At 40.4% G+C, this 16,702-nt stretch overlaps 1 protein-coding gene across 3 annotated transcripts in view; it reads right to left on the reverse strand.

Annotated features, from left to right (window-relative positions):
- The window catches only part of atad2b.L (ATPase family, AAA domain containing 2B L homeolog), a 120,030-nt gene that overhangs the window by 28,831 nt on the left and 74,497 nt on the right, over window positions 1-16,702 (reverse strand). For 2 of the 3 annotated variants that reach the window (XM_018261583.2, XM_018261582.2), the window contains exons 20-23: window positions 14,332-14,467; window positions 10,037-10,233; window positions 2,554-2,713; window positions 823-945 (exon numbers count right to left, since the gene is read on the reverse strand). In XM_018261583.2, coding sequence (XP_018117072.1) covers window positions 823-945; window positions 2,554-2,713; window positions 10,037-10,233; window positions 14,332-14,467 — 616 coding nt within the window. The remainder of the gene's footprint in view (window positions 1-822; window positions 946-2,553; window positions 2,714-10,036; window positions 10,234-14,331; window positions 14,468-16,702) is intronic. The other variant, XM_018261584.2, reaches the window with a different exon arrangement.

Consider the following 16,702-nt stretch of genomic DNA (forward strand, 5'->3'; position numbering starts at 1 on the left):
AATGTGTCTCAGTGAGACATGGGTTTTTACTATTGAGTGTTGTTCTTAGATCTACCAGACAGCTGTTATCTTGTGTTAGGGAGCTGTTATCTGGTTACCTTCCCATTGTTCTTTTGTTGAGGGGGTGATATCACTCCAACTTGCAGTATAGCAGTAAAGAGTGACTGAAGTTTATCAGAGCACAAGTCACATGACTTGGGGCAGCTGGGAAATTGACAATATGTCTAGCCCCATGTCAGATATCAAAGTTGGATATAAAAAAAAATCTGTTTGCTCTTTTGAGAAATGGATTTCAGTGCAGAATTCTGCTGGAGCAGTACTATTAACTGATTCATTTTGAGAAAAAAAATTTTTCCCTGACAGTATCCCTTTAAGAATATCCTTTAATACTTTTCAAGTATCTATTTACATACAGACTGATCCATAATGAGTGGGCTTTGTTGTCATTATGGATAAGTTTGTATGTAAATAGATACTTGATTGGATCAGTCTATATGTAAATAGATATTTAGAGTGAAAAGTATTAAAGGATATTATTAAAGTATATTAAAAGGATTGTTCACAGTTGTGTCCATTAGCCTATGAGTAAGTGCCCCCAATAGGCATGAAATGTGTCAGGTCTTCATCCATATGTCCTAATAAATGGTTTTGAATTTGTAACCACTTTTTGGTTATTATTTTCCGGAGAAAACTCACAATGTCAGTTGTTGCCTTTTATTTCATATGCCGTGAGAAGCAGGAGGTTACCGTGTCAAATGGTGCTGTAATGTGGAAATCTATTACACGTGGGCGACGGGTTCAGACAACGGAGATGCTACCTACCTCGTTTCGCTCTGGTTTCCTTGATTTCTTCACAGTGTTTGTTAAACTCCGGGTCCAGTTCAGCGGCAATGATGGCGTGTGCAGTGTCCTTCAGGGTGCAGGAACGGTGTCTGATGATTTTATCTAAAGGACAGAAGGCAATCAGAGGGTTTTCCTTTATGAACGGAAGCATAGGAACACGGGTCCTGGAAAATCGACTGAAAAATATCTGCTGCTTTCTAGCTCTCTAAAATGAAGAGTACGACTTGTTTGGCATTTTAGCTGCATTGCTTGTTTCAAAGCTTGGCATTCACCATATACATGCCTCTGAGGAAGCCAATTGGTGGGCGAAACGCGCCAGGCAGGAAGTGACAACACACTGGGATCGCAGGGAAAGCCACGAGGGAACTACACAGCAGGGTCCCTCCATAGGAGGCCTGTGAAATTGAATTTTTATTGTGACCGACTTCATATAAATGTGAGGGCAATTTGTTTTAAAGTATTTTAACTTAATAAAAGGTGTTACACTATTTTGGATTTGTATTTCTCTCCACTGGAGCACAAGAGCGGACCCAGAAAGAGAGGGAGATCTGATAACGTTACGGGCAAAATATCATATTCTCGGATTGCGAGTCGTGTGGAGTGGATGTAAAGAATTAATCGTGCACGTCACTACTTGGAATTGGAAAGTTTAAAGGGGAAATACACCTCAATGAGCAAATGTTGACACTCGGGTGCTGTTGCAATATTTTAAACCTACTGCACTATTTTTTGGTTTTTGCTTTTCGCTATTGCCATAGGCGCTTATCTATATATATTTTCTTTGGATTCTCCATATACAGAATATTAAAATAAATGACCACTAGGGGAGGGTGTTTTTTTCTCCAAGTTTGACAAGAAGGAACAAGCACCTTTACCCACCTCGCATTCAAATAAATTGGAAATATGCTACCTATATAGGAGGACACTGGTGTGGAACTAGAAACAACTGCTGGTGGCGAATGGTATTCACTCTGTCTGAAAGGCAATTGATTGGTGCAGTCAGGTATAGCAAAACTTGTTCCCAATGAAGTTTAAATAGCTGCAGAGAAACCCAGAGCACCAATTTGTTTTTATTTTGTAGGTTTCATCAGAAATCACTAATAAAATAAAACTATTGTGCATAAATATGTGTGGGCGGTGGGGAGTTGCAGTTGCCTTTAAAGGAGAAGCAAAGGCTAAAACTAAGTAATCTTTATCAAAAAGGTCTAAATAAATACACCAGTAAACCCTCAAAGTAATGCTGCTCTGAGTCCTCTGTCAAAAGAAACACAGCATTTCTTTCCTTCTATTGTGTACTCATGGGCTTCTGTATCAGACTTCCTGTTTTCATCTTAAACCTCCAGGGCTAGGGCTTGAGCATGCTCAGTTTGCTCCTCTCCCCTGCTGTAATCTGAGCCCAGAGCTATGAGTGAGCAGGGAGAGACTCAGGCAGGAAGTGATGTCACACCAAGATAATATATAGAGTGGTTTACTCAGGTATGGTAAAGCATTCTGTAGAATAAATATAGTGTTGGCAATAAATGGCCTCTTTAGCTTTCCTTCTTCTTTAAATGACTATTTTATCCATTGGAACAAATGGCATGTGTCTGGCCTCAATACATTTCTCTTTGACTGGCAGAGAGCGGTAATTATGAGCTTCTATTCAACACATTCCCCCTCAGGCGGAGAAAGGCTTCCAAGAGTCCTTTCTCTCTGTGCGAGTATCATTACCTCCCGGTTCTTTGTCGGGATTGTATTCCAAGGCATTGCTACAGATAAGGTCAACGTCCTGCAGGAAATCCAGGGCCGTCAGATAATGGTGTTTGTCGATCTTCATCATTATAGTGGAAAGATCCATGGGATTTCTGATGACTTCAAGGTAATCCGAAACCTGCAAAAAAATAAATAAATAAATTTAAAAAAACACAAACCAAAGGTTGGGTTAAAAGGTGAAATTTCCAGACAAAATGGCTGATCTAGAATTAGAGCACTAACAGGGTGGTAACTCTCAGAGCTGCCTTTCCATGTGGCCAAACATACTTTGTGGTTCTCAGTCATTTCTAAAAGGAAGGACCTTAAACTGTTACCATCTTGCCTGAATATATCCACTTGTTCAGTCTTTCTACCTATAATTTTAAGAGGGGTTTTTATTGATCTTAGGCAAAGTTTTATATTGTGTATTCTTGAACAACATATGTATTGAAACTTTGCAAGAATATAACACGATTATCAGATATTTCCTCACCGTTCCATACAGTAACGTAACAAGAGGGGGGCGGGCTCTGGTGCAGGACAAGCAGCCGGCCCCCAGCCCCCCTCCGTACACCCGGAACTGCGCGGGATTTGTTGCGCTCGAGCTGCCGGGGGGCCCTCAGGCCGTGCTCCCCCGTAGCTACGCCACTGGTTCCATAACCTGTACCACTCCTCCTATGGCTTCATGACTTTATATGGGCACAGAAATAATAATAATATCCTTATTTACAGAAGGGGGTACATTATCCCTTATAATACATGAGTGATACTCAGAGTTCCCTGTATAACTCAGCCTGCAGCCTTGTGCCTTTATATGGTCACAGAACAACCCCTCAGTGACTTCTAATATCCTTATCATTTACAGTAGGGGGTACATTATCCCTTATAATACATGAGTGATACTCAGAGTTCCCTGTATAACTCAGCCTGCAGCCTTGTGCCCTTATATGGTCACAGAAAAAACCCTCAGTGACTTCTAATATCCTTATCATTTACAGTAGGGGGTACATTATCCCTTATAATACATGAGTGATATTAAGAGATCCCTGTATAACTCAGCCTGCAGCCTTGTACCTTTATATGGTCACATAACAAGCCCTCAGTGACTTCTAATATCCTTATCATTTACAGTAGGGGGTACATTATCCCTTATAATATATAAGTGAGACTCAGAGTTCCCTGTATAACTCAGCCTGCAGCCTTGTGCCTTTATATGGTCACAGAACCCCTCAGTGACTTCTAATATCCTTATCATTTACAGTAGGGGGTACATTATCCCTTATAAAACATGAGTGATACTCAGAGTTCCCTGTATAACTCAGCCTGCAGCCTTGTGCCTTTATATGGTCACAGAACCCCTTAGTGACATCGAATATCCTCATCATTTACAGTAGGGGGTACATTATCCCTTATAATAAACAAATGACCCCTGTATAACTTATGCTTTCATATAATCATGGAACAAATCTGTGACTTGTAATATTTTAGAGCAGGGGGGTATATTACTCCTCTATATGCTCTATGAACTATAAGGAGTTAATCTGGCCCTGCTACCAGTACACAAGCAGAGTAATAAAAGCAATAGACGCTGCTTAATCAAGCTGAAAAAGTTACATTTGTTCTTACTAATACCACTTAATGATGTATGAAATTGTACTTACACGTATACCATAAGGCATGGGCTTGTCTGAAACACTGGGATTTATAGGGCTGCTGGGACTCTAAGCTTCAGAGTATTTTGTGCTTCTTTACTAAAGGGGATCTATTGTGAAAATGAAGGTTTAATACAAGCTTCATCTTGCTGAAATAAACATTCTAAATATAATCAATATAATATTCTGTAGCATTTATGAAATAATCAAGTTACTCTTCACTCTCCCCCCTAAGCAACCGGTCTCTCTTCATTTGGTCTTCCTGCTGTAGGTGGAGCCAGTTTTTGACTGACAGGTCTAATACATCCTTGGAGGGGGGAGGAGGTTTGCACCCTTAACCTAGGTGTTCACGCTTTAAAATAGCTGGTTCTGATTGAAATTCTGTTTCTCTGCATGCTCGGTGTTTGCCATAGTCTGTTATTTTGTTGCCTTTGTTTGTGCTGGAGTTGGTTATTTGACTTATTCTGCTAAGAAAGGGAGCCCCCCTAAAAGATGTATTAGACCTACCTGTCAATCAAATTCTGATCCAGACTCAGCATGAATAGTGACAGCTTGTGGAGAGTGAGATTCTGAATGGTAACTTGATTATTTCTTAAATGGTGCAGAATTGTTAATTTATCATATTTAGAAAGTGTCTAATTTCAGTGAGATGAAGCTTATATTACATTTTCATTTTTGCGATAGATCCTCTTAAAAGCTGGTATTGCCAAGACTACATGGAAATCCTGTGCAATCTATTAGCTCAATGGTATTCAAACCAGCCAATAGGAGCCTGTGCAAGGCCCAATACTAGCCCATCCCTGTGCTTGTACATGCGTAGAATAGGCTTCCAAATGCTGTATAAACTAATTTAAAGGGATGGTTCACCTTTAAGGTAACTTTTATTATGTTATAAAATGGCCAATTCTAATCAACTTTTCAATTGGTTTTCATTATTTTTTTTTTATAGTTTTATAATTATTTGCCTCTTACTTCGGACTCTTTGCAGCTTTCAAATGGGCGTCGCTGACCCCTTCTGAAAAGCAAATGCTCTGTAAGGCTACAAATGTATTGTTATTGCTGATTTGTATTACTCCTCTTTCTATTCAGGCGTCTCCTATTCATATCCCAGTCTCTTATTCAAATCAGTGCATGGCTGCTAGGGGAATTTGGACCCTAGCTACCAGATAGCGTAAAGGAGAACTAAACCCTAAAGTTAAAAAACCCCTACCCCACCACCCTACATAGACACCCCTTTTTCCTACCCCCAGCCTAGCTGCTATCCCAGGCAAATGCCCCTAAGTTTTTACTTACCCCTCTGTGCAGATTCTGTCCAGCGGAGTTCATGGGCACCATCTTCTGCCGATTCGGTAATCTTCGGAATGAGACAGGTGCTTCAGCAATTTTCTGCAATTGCTGCAACTGTGGATGCGCCACTACGCCGGTCTCATTCCGAAGATTACAGAAGAGAAGAAGATGGCTGCCGTGAACTCCGCTGGACAGAATCTGCACGGAGGGGTAATTAAAGAGTTAGGGGCATTTGCCCGGAGTAGCAGCTAGGCTGGGGGGGAGGAGGGAGAGGGGTCTATGTAGGGTAGGGTTTTTATCACTATTGCTACAAGTGTTCTCTTGCTGCACTTTTTCTGTGGCACAATTTCATTTTCTATCAGAGCCATTGGTAGGGGGATCCACATATCAGGCCAGGGCTCTGCACATAGTGGAGAAAATGTCATTTTAGATCAGTTACCAACCTGCAGTGCTTTAGTCCAGTGGAAACGACCACAGGTTGGACAGACTAATCTAGCTTGATTTGCAGGGGCAACATTCATCACCCATGTAGATGAAGCCTACCTCAGCATGCAAAGGTTTCCCTTAGAGTTGGTTTAGGAACCACTGTATTGCCATTTTGTGGCAGAAAAGATTAAACGATAAGTAAACCTTTAAAACAAGTGCATGTTAAAATTGACGAAGGTGCTATTCTAAGCACTTTGGTAATGTACATTCACTATTTATTTTGTTTTTATTCCAAGATATTAAGGGATACATGTGCTGTTAATAGGATTACATTTTGTTACAACAGCGCCACCTGCTGGTCAGTTTCAGACAAGTCTGACCAGCAAGTAGTCAGGGAAGTTGTCAGGAGAAAGAAAGAGGCTGCTCTGATGTTCTTCTGCTTCGGAATAAAATTAGAAACCTCTCTCAAACCTTTCCTAAGCAGAAGAACATCAGAGCAGCTTCTTTCTTTCTCCCAACAACTTCCCCGACTACTCGGTGGTCAGACTGGTGGGTAACTAACAGGTGGCGCTGTTTTTACAAATTTCATTAATATTAACAGTACATGTTTTCCTTAATATCTTGGAATAAGAACAAAATAAATAATGAATGTACATTACAAAAGTGCTTAGAATAGCACCCTCATCAATTTTACATGCACTTATTTTAAAGGTTTACTTATCCTTTAAGCAGACAAGACTGTTCTGGGCACCACCTGACTCCAAGTTACTCAAGAGCGTTGCACACAGGTCGATCACTGAACCGGGGGTGAATCTGCTATGATAAATCAGGTCTTTAATATAACTCTCGGTACTGAAAACCAAATGAGGTTGAGAGTTCTGGGATCCAAAAGTTGCTACGGTTCAAAATTAAGAGATTGTGGCTTCCAAGTACATGGGGCCCACAGAAGAGGCTCTTGTTTTCCATACACGTGTTGGTGTAGAGCATACAATTAATATTCTAACACCAAATACAGAGTATTTAGCTGCCATGGACAGTAAGGCAACTAGCAGATGAGTAATGGAAAGTCCAATTGCAGGTTGGTGAACATTTCTTAAAGGGGAACTATCACGAAAATGTAATATAAGCTTCATCATACTGAAATAAGACACTTTCTAAATACAATTAAATATACTGTATCATTTCTGAAATAGTCAAGTTTATGTTCACTAGTCTAATCTCAGCATCTGTTTGTCTTCATTCTGTCTTCATGCAGCAGTTGGGTGTCAGATATTCATTGACAATTAGATCCAATATATCTTATAGAGGGGCTCCCTTTCCTAGCAGATGTATTAGAGCTCACTCAAATAACTGATTCCAGTACAAACAAAATCTAACAAAATAACTGCCTTTTGCACAAATCCTGCATGTAGAGAGACATGATGTCTGGTGAGTTTAATAGAGTGAGCTCTAATACATCTTCTAGGCAAAAGGAGCCCTCCTATAAGTTATATTGGAGCTAACTGTCACTGAATATCCGACACCCAACTGCTGCATGAAGACAGAATGAAGAGAAACAGATGCTGAGAGAGGAATAGTGAATATAAACGGTATTCTTTTATAAATAATGCAGAATAATTCATTGATTGTATTTAGAAAGTTTCTTATTTCAGTATACTAAAGCCAATATTACATTTGTATTTTCGGGATAGTTCCCTTTTAAGGCAAAAACATGGCTGCCAGCCATTCAAAAGTCAATAAAAGGCATAAAAGGCACAAGGGAAAAGTCACATTTTCAAGGGACTATTGTTTAACACCACTAGATGTTGGCAGCAAAACAACATTCATTATGAAGAATTTAAAGCAGTCGGGTCGGGGATGCCTAAGCAGGAGAATGACTTGAGATGTTGGAATGATTCTGCGGTTTCATTCCTTTATACAGAAAGCTGGAGTGATTCTTTTGCACTGGGCACCCTGCTCTGTCTCCCTCTTGCAGTCAGGTGGCAGCCCTAAAAAGCACGGGCATGCACAGAAGCGGAAACTCTTGCCAGTTTTGTCAATTCCTCTCAGATTTTAATTTAAATTCGTTTCTTGTTGCATGTATCTTTATATTTGTTTTTGTTTTTTCTTTTGTTTTTTTTAAGAAAATAGCCAAGAGACCAAATTACAAATAGCAAAATTCATGGGTTTTTTTTGCAATGAGAACCAAATATAGTGTCTCTAGTGAGACGACAGCACCCAGTTTACACATAATGAAAACACAGCAGGTGACTAAAGTGACCAATGTGGGCCTATCAGATCAAGCTAGTTCAAGTGACTGGCATGGTAGAAGTTATAGTTGGAGGCTCTTAGGCCCAGCCATGCAGCTACATAAATTAGGGGTGCACCGAATCCAGGATTCGGTTCGGGATTTAGCCAGGATTTGGCCTTTTTCAGCAGGATTCAGATTCTGCCGAATGTTTCTGCTCGGCCGAACCAAATCCTAATTTGCATATGCAAATTAGGGGTGGGGAGGGAAATTGCGTGACTTTTTGTCACAAAACAAGGAAGTCAAACAGGTTTTCCCTTCCCACCCCTAATTTGCATATGTAAATTAGGATTTGGTTCGGTATTCGCCCCAAATCTTTCGCGAAGGATTCGGAGCATCCCTAACATTAACAGACCCAGTATACCTTAACCTGAAAGGGGAACTATTGGCGAAAATGAAATTTAATATAAGCTTCCTCATACTGTAGTAAGAAATTTTCCAAATACAATCAATTAGAAATTCTGCATTGTTTCTTAAAATAATCAAGTTTATATTCACTATTCCTCTCTCAGCATCTGTTTCTCTTCATTCCGTCTTCATGCAGCAGTTGGGTGTCAACATATTCATTGACAGTTAGATACAATATATCTTCCTTTCCTAGCAGATGTTTTAGAGCTCACTCAAATAACGGATTTCAGTACAAACAAAATAACTACCTGTCTGGTGAGTTTAATAGAGTGAGCTCTAATACATCTTCTAGGCAAAAGGAGCCCCCCTATAAGATACATTGGGTCTAACTGTCAATGAATATCTGACACCCAACTGCTGCATGAAGACAGAATGAAGAGAAACAGATGCTGAGAGAGGAATAGTTAATATAAATGTGATTATTTCAGAAACAATGCAGAAATTTTAATTGAATGTATTCGGAAAGTTTATTAATACAGTATGAGGAAGCTTATATTAAATTTCATTTTCACAATAGTTCCCCTTTGAGGTTAAGGTATACTGGGTCTGTTTATGTTAGGGATGCTCCGAATCCAGATTGTATTTAGAAAGTTTCTTATTTCAGTATGATGAAGCTAGTATTAAATTTTCATTTTTGCTAGGTCAGATGTTTTAAGGTTAGTAAGGGTGCTGGACACATTCACCATAGCCAAGTGGGCCCTGCAAGTTTGGATTGCTGTACTGCCAAAAATAATGGTATTTCAGTCACCCATCATATCGGTTCCTGAAAATGTACACTTTTTTTTTTTCCAATGGAAACAAGAAAAACATGTCTAAAAAAACTCTTAAGACGTTACACATCTGTGAATCCTGTATCTGACATAAAAGTGAAAGTTCACCTTTACATACAACTTTGCATATGGCTATCGAAGCCTCTTGTGTTTATGGCTTTTGAATTATATCCCCCTCGCAACAAAGTGAAACTTCAGATGCCATCAAGCTTCTAGGGTCAGTGACCCCCAGCAATCAGAAATCTATCTTCACAAATCGCATGGCTTTCTACTATTACTGTTGTTTATTGCTTTTCACATTGAAATGGTTTGCCTAGAAGCCAGATAGCGGTTAAAGTATGAAGCTAGGCGGATAAAAAAGTTGTTCCCCTTTTTTTAGGATTAACAGACCCTTTAAATGCCTATTGGTAGCAGTGATGTGTTTTCATTAAGATAAATGTTATGCTGGGGCAGAAAAAACAGACTCTGTATATGTAAAATTTCTGCTTTCAAGCTGTTTTTTTTGGTCACTCCGAGATTTCAGCATTGGATGCCCATGCTGAAATACCAGTGTGCCCACAATGAATTTTGCGTAGATTTGTTTCAGGCTTGGTACAATCCGCTTCATTGTGTGTGCGTTACTGAAACAAGACCTCTTCAATATCCACCGGTTTGCTGAAGAGGCTAAAGCGCTTGTCGGTGGCCAGCCGTTTGGTGACGTCCCTGAGGAACAACCGCAACTCCCGAAGTGTATTCTCCTCATGATCCTCCATCCTTTGCTTTTCCACCTCGGAGAGCTGTCGGACTTGTGGTGGCAGCGCAGGAGGCAGAACTTCCAAAGCTCGTAGTGCTAAGAAGCAGATACACAAATTAAGGAAGGCTGCAACAAAATGGCTTTGTGTAGAATGTCTACTTACATAAAAAAAAGTGCCAAGCAATGGACAACTCCCCTCTCAACTTGTCACGGTTTCCAATATTATATAATGACAAAGACACAACTGATTCACACAGAGTAGTAACCAGTCGAGTAGGCTTACTTTGCCGGGCTCATATACGTCTTACAGGTCTCCAGAGTTGTGCAGTATGAGCGGAGCGTTGCTCTAGGGGACAACCAATTAAATCAGACTGTTTTGGCCCAGCATGTATGTGGTCAAATCAAGCAAAGATCTGTTATTTAGGGGTGTACAGTTAGCTTAAATTAGTTGTTCGCCTTTAAATTAACTTTTAGTATGATGTAGAGCAGGGGTCCCCAAACTTTTTTACCCGTGAGCCACATTCAAATGTAAAAAGAGTTGGGGAGCAACACAAGCATGAAAAAGTCCCTTGGGGTGCTAAATAAGGGCTGTGATTGGGTATTTGGTAGCCCCTATGTGGACTGGCAGCCTACAGGAGACTCTACTTGGTACTATACTTAGTTTTTATGCAATTAAAACTTGCCTCCAAGCCTGGAATTCAAAAATAAGAACCTGCTTTGAGGACACCGAGAGCAACATGTCGCTCACGTGCTACTGGATGGGGATCACTGATATTCTGAGACAATTTGTATTTGGTTTTCAATTTTTATTATTTGTGGTTTTTGAGTTATTTAGCTTTTTATTCAGCAGCTCTCCAGTTTGCAATTTCAGCAATCTGGTTGGTAGGGCCCAAATTACCATAGCAACCATACATTGATTTGAATAAGAGACTGGAATATGAAGAGGAGAGGCCTGAATAGAAAGATAGTAATAAAAAGTTGTAGGGATGTGCCAAATGTAGGATTCAGTTCGGGAATCAGCCTTTTTCAGCAGGATTCAGACGAATCCTTGTGTCTGGCTCAACCTAATCCAAATTCTGGGAAGGGAAATCACATGACTTTTCATCCCAAACAAGGAAGTAAAAAAAAAATTCCAACCCCCCCCCTTTTTTTTTAGGATTTGTTTTGGTATTTGGCTGAATCTTTCACTAAGGATTCTGGGATTCCACCGAATCCCAAATAGTGGATTCGGAGCATCCCTAACAATAACTTTGTAGCTTTAAAGAGCATTTCATTTTAAATGGGGTCAGTGAGAAGAAGGAAGAAGGAAAATGAATCAAAAATGATTAAAAAAAAAAACGAACATGAAGGCCAATGAAAAAGTTGCTTAGAATAAGCTATGCTATAACATAGTAAAAGTTAACTTAAAGGTGAACCACCCCTTTTTTGTCCAAATTGAGGGTCTGGAGCCACTACAGGGGTGTGATGGCAAGCCCCTTCTGAAGCCCAGGACTAAATGCCAATTTCAGAATCACTGCAGCAAAAGAGTCCCCCACCCCCAAATTGTTAAACAATGACAACCCCGACAGTTCCCTTTTAAGTGGGGGCTTGAACCCAAAAGCTGGAAAAGCTCTGGAAGGAATTTTCTTTCCACTCTGCGTTGGTGCCGCTTGTTTCTAAAGCATCATTACTAAGCTATGGCCCAAGACTGAAGCAGCGAAACAGAGAACTGTAAGCTCTTTCATCTTTTTGGCTTCGATGTTCTCATTTAAGAGCACATTACATTATACGGTGTGTTGGCATTAGCTCTAAAAATCTCAAATTACCCACATTCCTTTTTGCTTCAAGTCTTTCATCTTGAAAGTTTCCATTGCATTTGCCCTGCCTTCCCTGCACATTGTGTGAGCTAGAGCTGAGAGACAGGACTGATTAGCTCCCAGCAAGGTACAAAGGAGAGGAACAGCTGTTATCCATCATCAATGGTTGCGGCTCCCAATAAACCCTCCCACTCGCTGGGAATCCATCAGTAAACTTGTGTCTCCATCTTGCAGCACAAAGCCGTACAGAGATGAAGACCGAGAGAAACGTACTTGGCCCTAGAAATCTAGAGCTTGCATGATACCCAATTAAATCATTCTGGACATGGATGATAAAGTCTATAGGGCTCCTTTATGAATACAGGACCTGACGTGAACAAGCGCAGTTTTCACAGGCAACCAATCAGGTCTTTGCTATTTATTTTCCAACCCTTTCGCAGACTATGCATAATAAATACCTGATTTTAGTTGCTATTGGCAACTGCACAGTTTATAAATCAGCCCCTGTATCCCTCTTTGTGTAATTTCTGTCTGACGAGGCCTAATCTCAAAGGGCTGTGTTAAAATCATTCTGGAGTTGGGCAGGACACATTGGGAAATTCAAACTTTGTAAAGCATTTGCCTGAAGTCTAACCATAACAGAACTGTTAAAGTCGCATGAAGAGGCTAAATTCTAACCAAAACAAAACCATTAAGGCACATGCATGTCCCCCGCTTAATCTCTGGCATTGGAGCGGGTCAAGGGGATGGGTGGGGGGTGTTGCATTTATGTTTTCAAAAAGGTAATCGCATTTTGGAGAGCCAACATTTTTGCCTCCTGAATCAAGGTTTTTGAATATGTTGATTTTGGTTCCAATTGGGACTGATTTCTTCTAAAGGGAGATAATGTACACATTAGACCAGGGGTCCCCAACCTTTTTTACCCGTGAGCCACATTTAGAAATAAAAAGAGTTGGGAAGCAACACAGGCATGCAAAAAGTTCCTGGGGTACCAAATAAGGACTGTGATAGGACAGGTGATGAATGCTTTCGAGTGTACAGGGGAGGCGAAGCATGCATTAGCGTGTATAGGGCAGGCAATGCATGCTGTAGAGTATATAGGGCGGGCGATGCATGCTTTAGAGTGTATAGGGGAGGCGATGCATGCTTTAGAGTGTATGGGGCAGGCGATGCATGCATTAGAGTGTATAGGGCAGGCAATGCATGCTTTAGAGTATATAGGGCAGGCGATGCATGTTTTAGAGTGTACAAGGGAGACGATGCATGCATTACAGTGTATGGGGCCGGTGATGCATGCATTAGAGTCTATAGGGCAGGCGATGCACGCATTAGAGTGTATAGGGCAGCCGATGCATGCTTTAGAGCAGGGGTCCCTAACCTTTTTTACACATGAGCCACATTTAAATGTAAGAAGAGTTGGGGAGCAACACAAGCATGAAAATCCCTTGGGTACCAAATAAGTGCTGCGATTGGCTATTTGGTAGGCCCTATGTGGACTGGCAGCCTACGAGAGGCTCTACTTGGCACTATACTTAGTTTTTATGCAATTAAAACTTGCCTCCAAGCTTGGAATTCAAAAACAAGCACCTGCTTTGCGGACACAGAGAGCAACATGTTGCTCACGAGCTACTGGTTGGGGATCACTGCTTTAGAGTGTATAGGGCAGGCGATGCATGCTTTAGAGTGTATAGGGGAAGGTGATGCATGCATTAGAGTGTATGGGGCGGGCGATGCATGCATTAGAGTGTATAGGGGAGGTAATGCATGCATTAGAGTCTATAGGGCAGGTGATGCATGCATTAGAATTTTAAAGGCAGATAATGCATGCATTTGATAAAGATAAATTCAGAGTGGATTCTCTGCACCACAAACCTTTACATTTAAAAACCAAGAAACCAATCATGTTTGAATGACAATTCCTATTTAAAAAATAGAATTATCTTTGCATTTTTATTCCAAATTTAGATGAGGACAGAATCTGGCCAACATTATGCCACCAGCAAAAAAGTAAGAGAAGGGGAGTCCTGTAACAGCACACAAACGGTACTGATGCAGTAGTGGGCCATGCTCACCTTTAGTGAATGCAGATTTTCTCAGCCTAAACCCTCACAGCCTTGCTTTCAACTAGATTAAAATCAAAGTTAGTAAAGTAGAGGGGAGGCCAAATGCTGTGCCCAAAACACCAATCTGATATATTTATTGGTCTTGGAGAGCTCTCCTTTTTATAAAAAGCTACAGCTGAGCAGCATCAACGTGAACCCACGGAATATGCATTGCTCAATTCTGTGTGGGTTTGCTCAGAACACCATGGTCAGGAGAGCGTGTGTTTAGCGAAACGACCCAAAACGAAAATCTATTTTTCATTCTCGCTCACCCTACTTTGATGCAGTTTTCTTACCAGCTTTTTTGTGCCGTGGAGGAGGCATGGCTGCCTGATGGAGAATGATGTCCTGAAAGAATTTAGCCCGGTCTTCCTGGTTTGGTCTGTGAATAATAAATACCTCTTCATACTGGATTCGGAATATGCATCTCACCTGGAACGATTGGAAAAGCACAGTTTGCAGTCAGTTAAATGGATAGGGATATTATCATTCATTTCAAATATACATATTAAAATTACATACAAAATACTACAAAGCCCCACAGTAGTGTTATAGAAATATTGGAAAACAAGGACAATATATTTATATCTAAATACAGGTATAGGATCCGTTATCCGGAAACCCGTTATCCAGAAAGCTCCGAATTACTGAAAGGCCATCTCCCATAGACTCCAGTATAACCAAATAATTCAGATTTTAAAAAATGATTTCCTTTTTCCTTGTACTTCTTCTCAACTAAGATATAATTAATCCTTAATGGAGGCTAAACAATCACATTGCGTTTAATTTATGTTTAATTGATGCCTTAGTAGATTTAAAGGGATACTGTCATGGGAAAAATTTTTTTTTTCAAAATGAATCAGTTAATAGTTCTGCTCCAGCAGAATTCTGCACTGAAATCCATTTCTCAAAAGAGCAAACAGATTTTTTTATATTCAATTTTGAAATCTGACATGGGGCTAGACATATTGTCAATTTCCCAGCTGCCCCAAGTCATGTGACTTGTGCTCTGATAAACTTCAATCACTCTTTACTGCTGTACTGCAAGTTGGAGTGATATCACCCCCCTCCCTTTTTCCCCCCCAGCAGCCAAACAAAAGAACAATGGGAAGGTAACCAGATAACAGCTCCCTAACCCAAGATAACAGCTGCCTGGTAGATCTAAGAACAACACTCAATAGTAAAAACTCATGTCCCACTGAGACACATTCAGTTACATTGAGAAGGAAAAACAGCAGCCTGCCAGAAAGCATTTCTCTCCTAAAGTGCAGACACAAGTCACATGACCAGGGGCAGCTGGGAAATTGACAATATGTCTAGCCCCATGTCAGATTTCAATATTGAATATAAAAAAATCTGTTTGCTCTTTTGAGAAATGGATTTCAGTGCAGAATTCTGCTGGAGCAGCACTATTAACTGATTCATTTTGAAAAAAAATTTTTTTCCCCATGACAGTATCCCTTTATGGTAGGGAGATGCTCCGTTATCCGGAAAACCCCAGGCACCAAGCATTCTGGATATAGATAGATAGATATTTAGAGTTTATTGAAAGTTTCATTAGCTGTAGGTACAGTAACACTGCCATTCTTTATGAGCCTCACAGTTGGACTGATCATGTGATGTGGCTGGACCCATGCGATTCTCACAGTAAATGGCTGGTAAATCCTGTAGATCTGCTGTACTGGATTGTAGCAGCACAAGCCTGAAGTCTAAAAGAGCACTTAAAAGGAACAGTAACATCAAAAAAGAAGTGTTTTAAAGAAATAATATAATGCAGTGTTGCCCTGCACTGGTAAAACTGCTGTGTTTGCTTCAGAAACACTACTATAGTTTATATAAATAAGCTGCAGTGTAGCAATGGGGGCAGCCATTCAAAGGAGAAAAGGCTCAGGTTACACAGCCGATAGCAGATAAACTCTGTAGAACATAATGGTGTTATCCGTTATCCACTATTTATCATGTGCCATATTGACTTTTTTTAATTTCCGCCTTTGCTACACAGCAGCTTGTTTATATGAACTATAGTAGTGTTTCTGAAACAAACACATCAGTTTTACCAATTTAAAACACTTTCATATTTTGGTGGTGAGAATAAAATAGCCACTACTCTGTCTATGAAGAAAAATGGGATTTAGAACAAAGCAAGCTCTAAGTACCAGACTGTCTGGCCAAGGGAAATGAAGCTGAATAGATTTATGGCATAAACAGTGACAATCCATATCTATGTGTGTAGATGAAAAAAAAAAAAAATAGGAACTATAAGATGAGCAATACAACACTGTACACTTAATTTTCTTTCTGGAGGGAAAGTTAACTGGCAAAGAAAAACAATTCAATCCTAGGTAGGTATAATGGAATGGCAACACCAGGGATTTGACCTCCAAGAGACTCAAATGCAGTAATCTCTCTTAGACTAAAGGTGGCCATACACAGGGAGATCCGCTCGTTTGGCGATGTCCCCAAACGAGCGGATCTCTCCCAGATATACCCACATTGAGGTGGGCGATATCAGGCTGATCTGTTTGTGGGCCCTAGGACCCAATGACCGGATTAGAATGGAAGGCTATACAGGCAGCCAGATCGCGGGACCACATCAACGAACAAATGTGGCCATGATCCAATGGGATTTTTCAACCTGCCTGATTGAGAAGGCCATATATCGATTGG

Source organism: Xenopus laevis, chromosome 5L (assembly GCF_017654675.1).
Source record: "Xenopus laevis strain J_2021 chromosome 5L, Xenopus_laevis_v10.1, whole genome shotgun sequence".
Lineage (NCBI taxonomy): Eukaryota > Metazoa > Chordata > Amphibia > Anura > Pipidae > Xenopus > Xenopus laevis.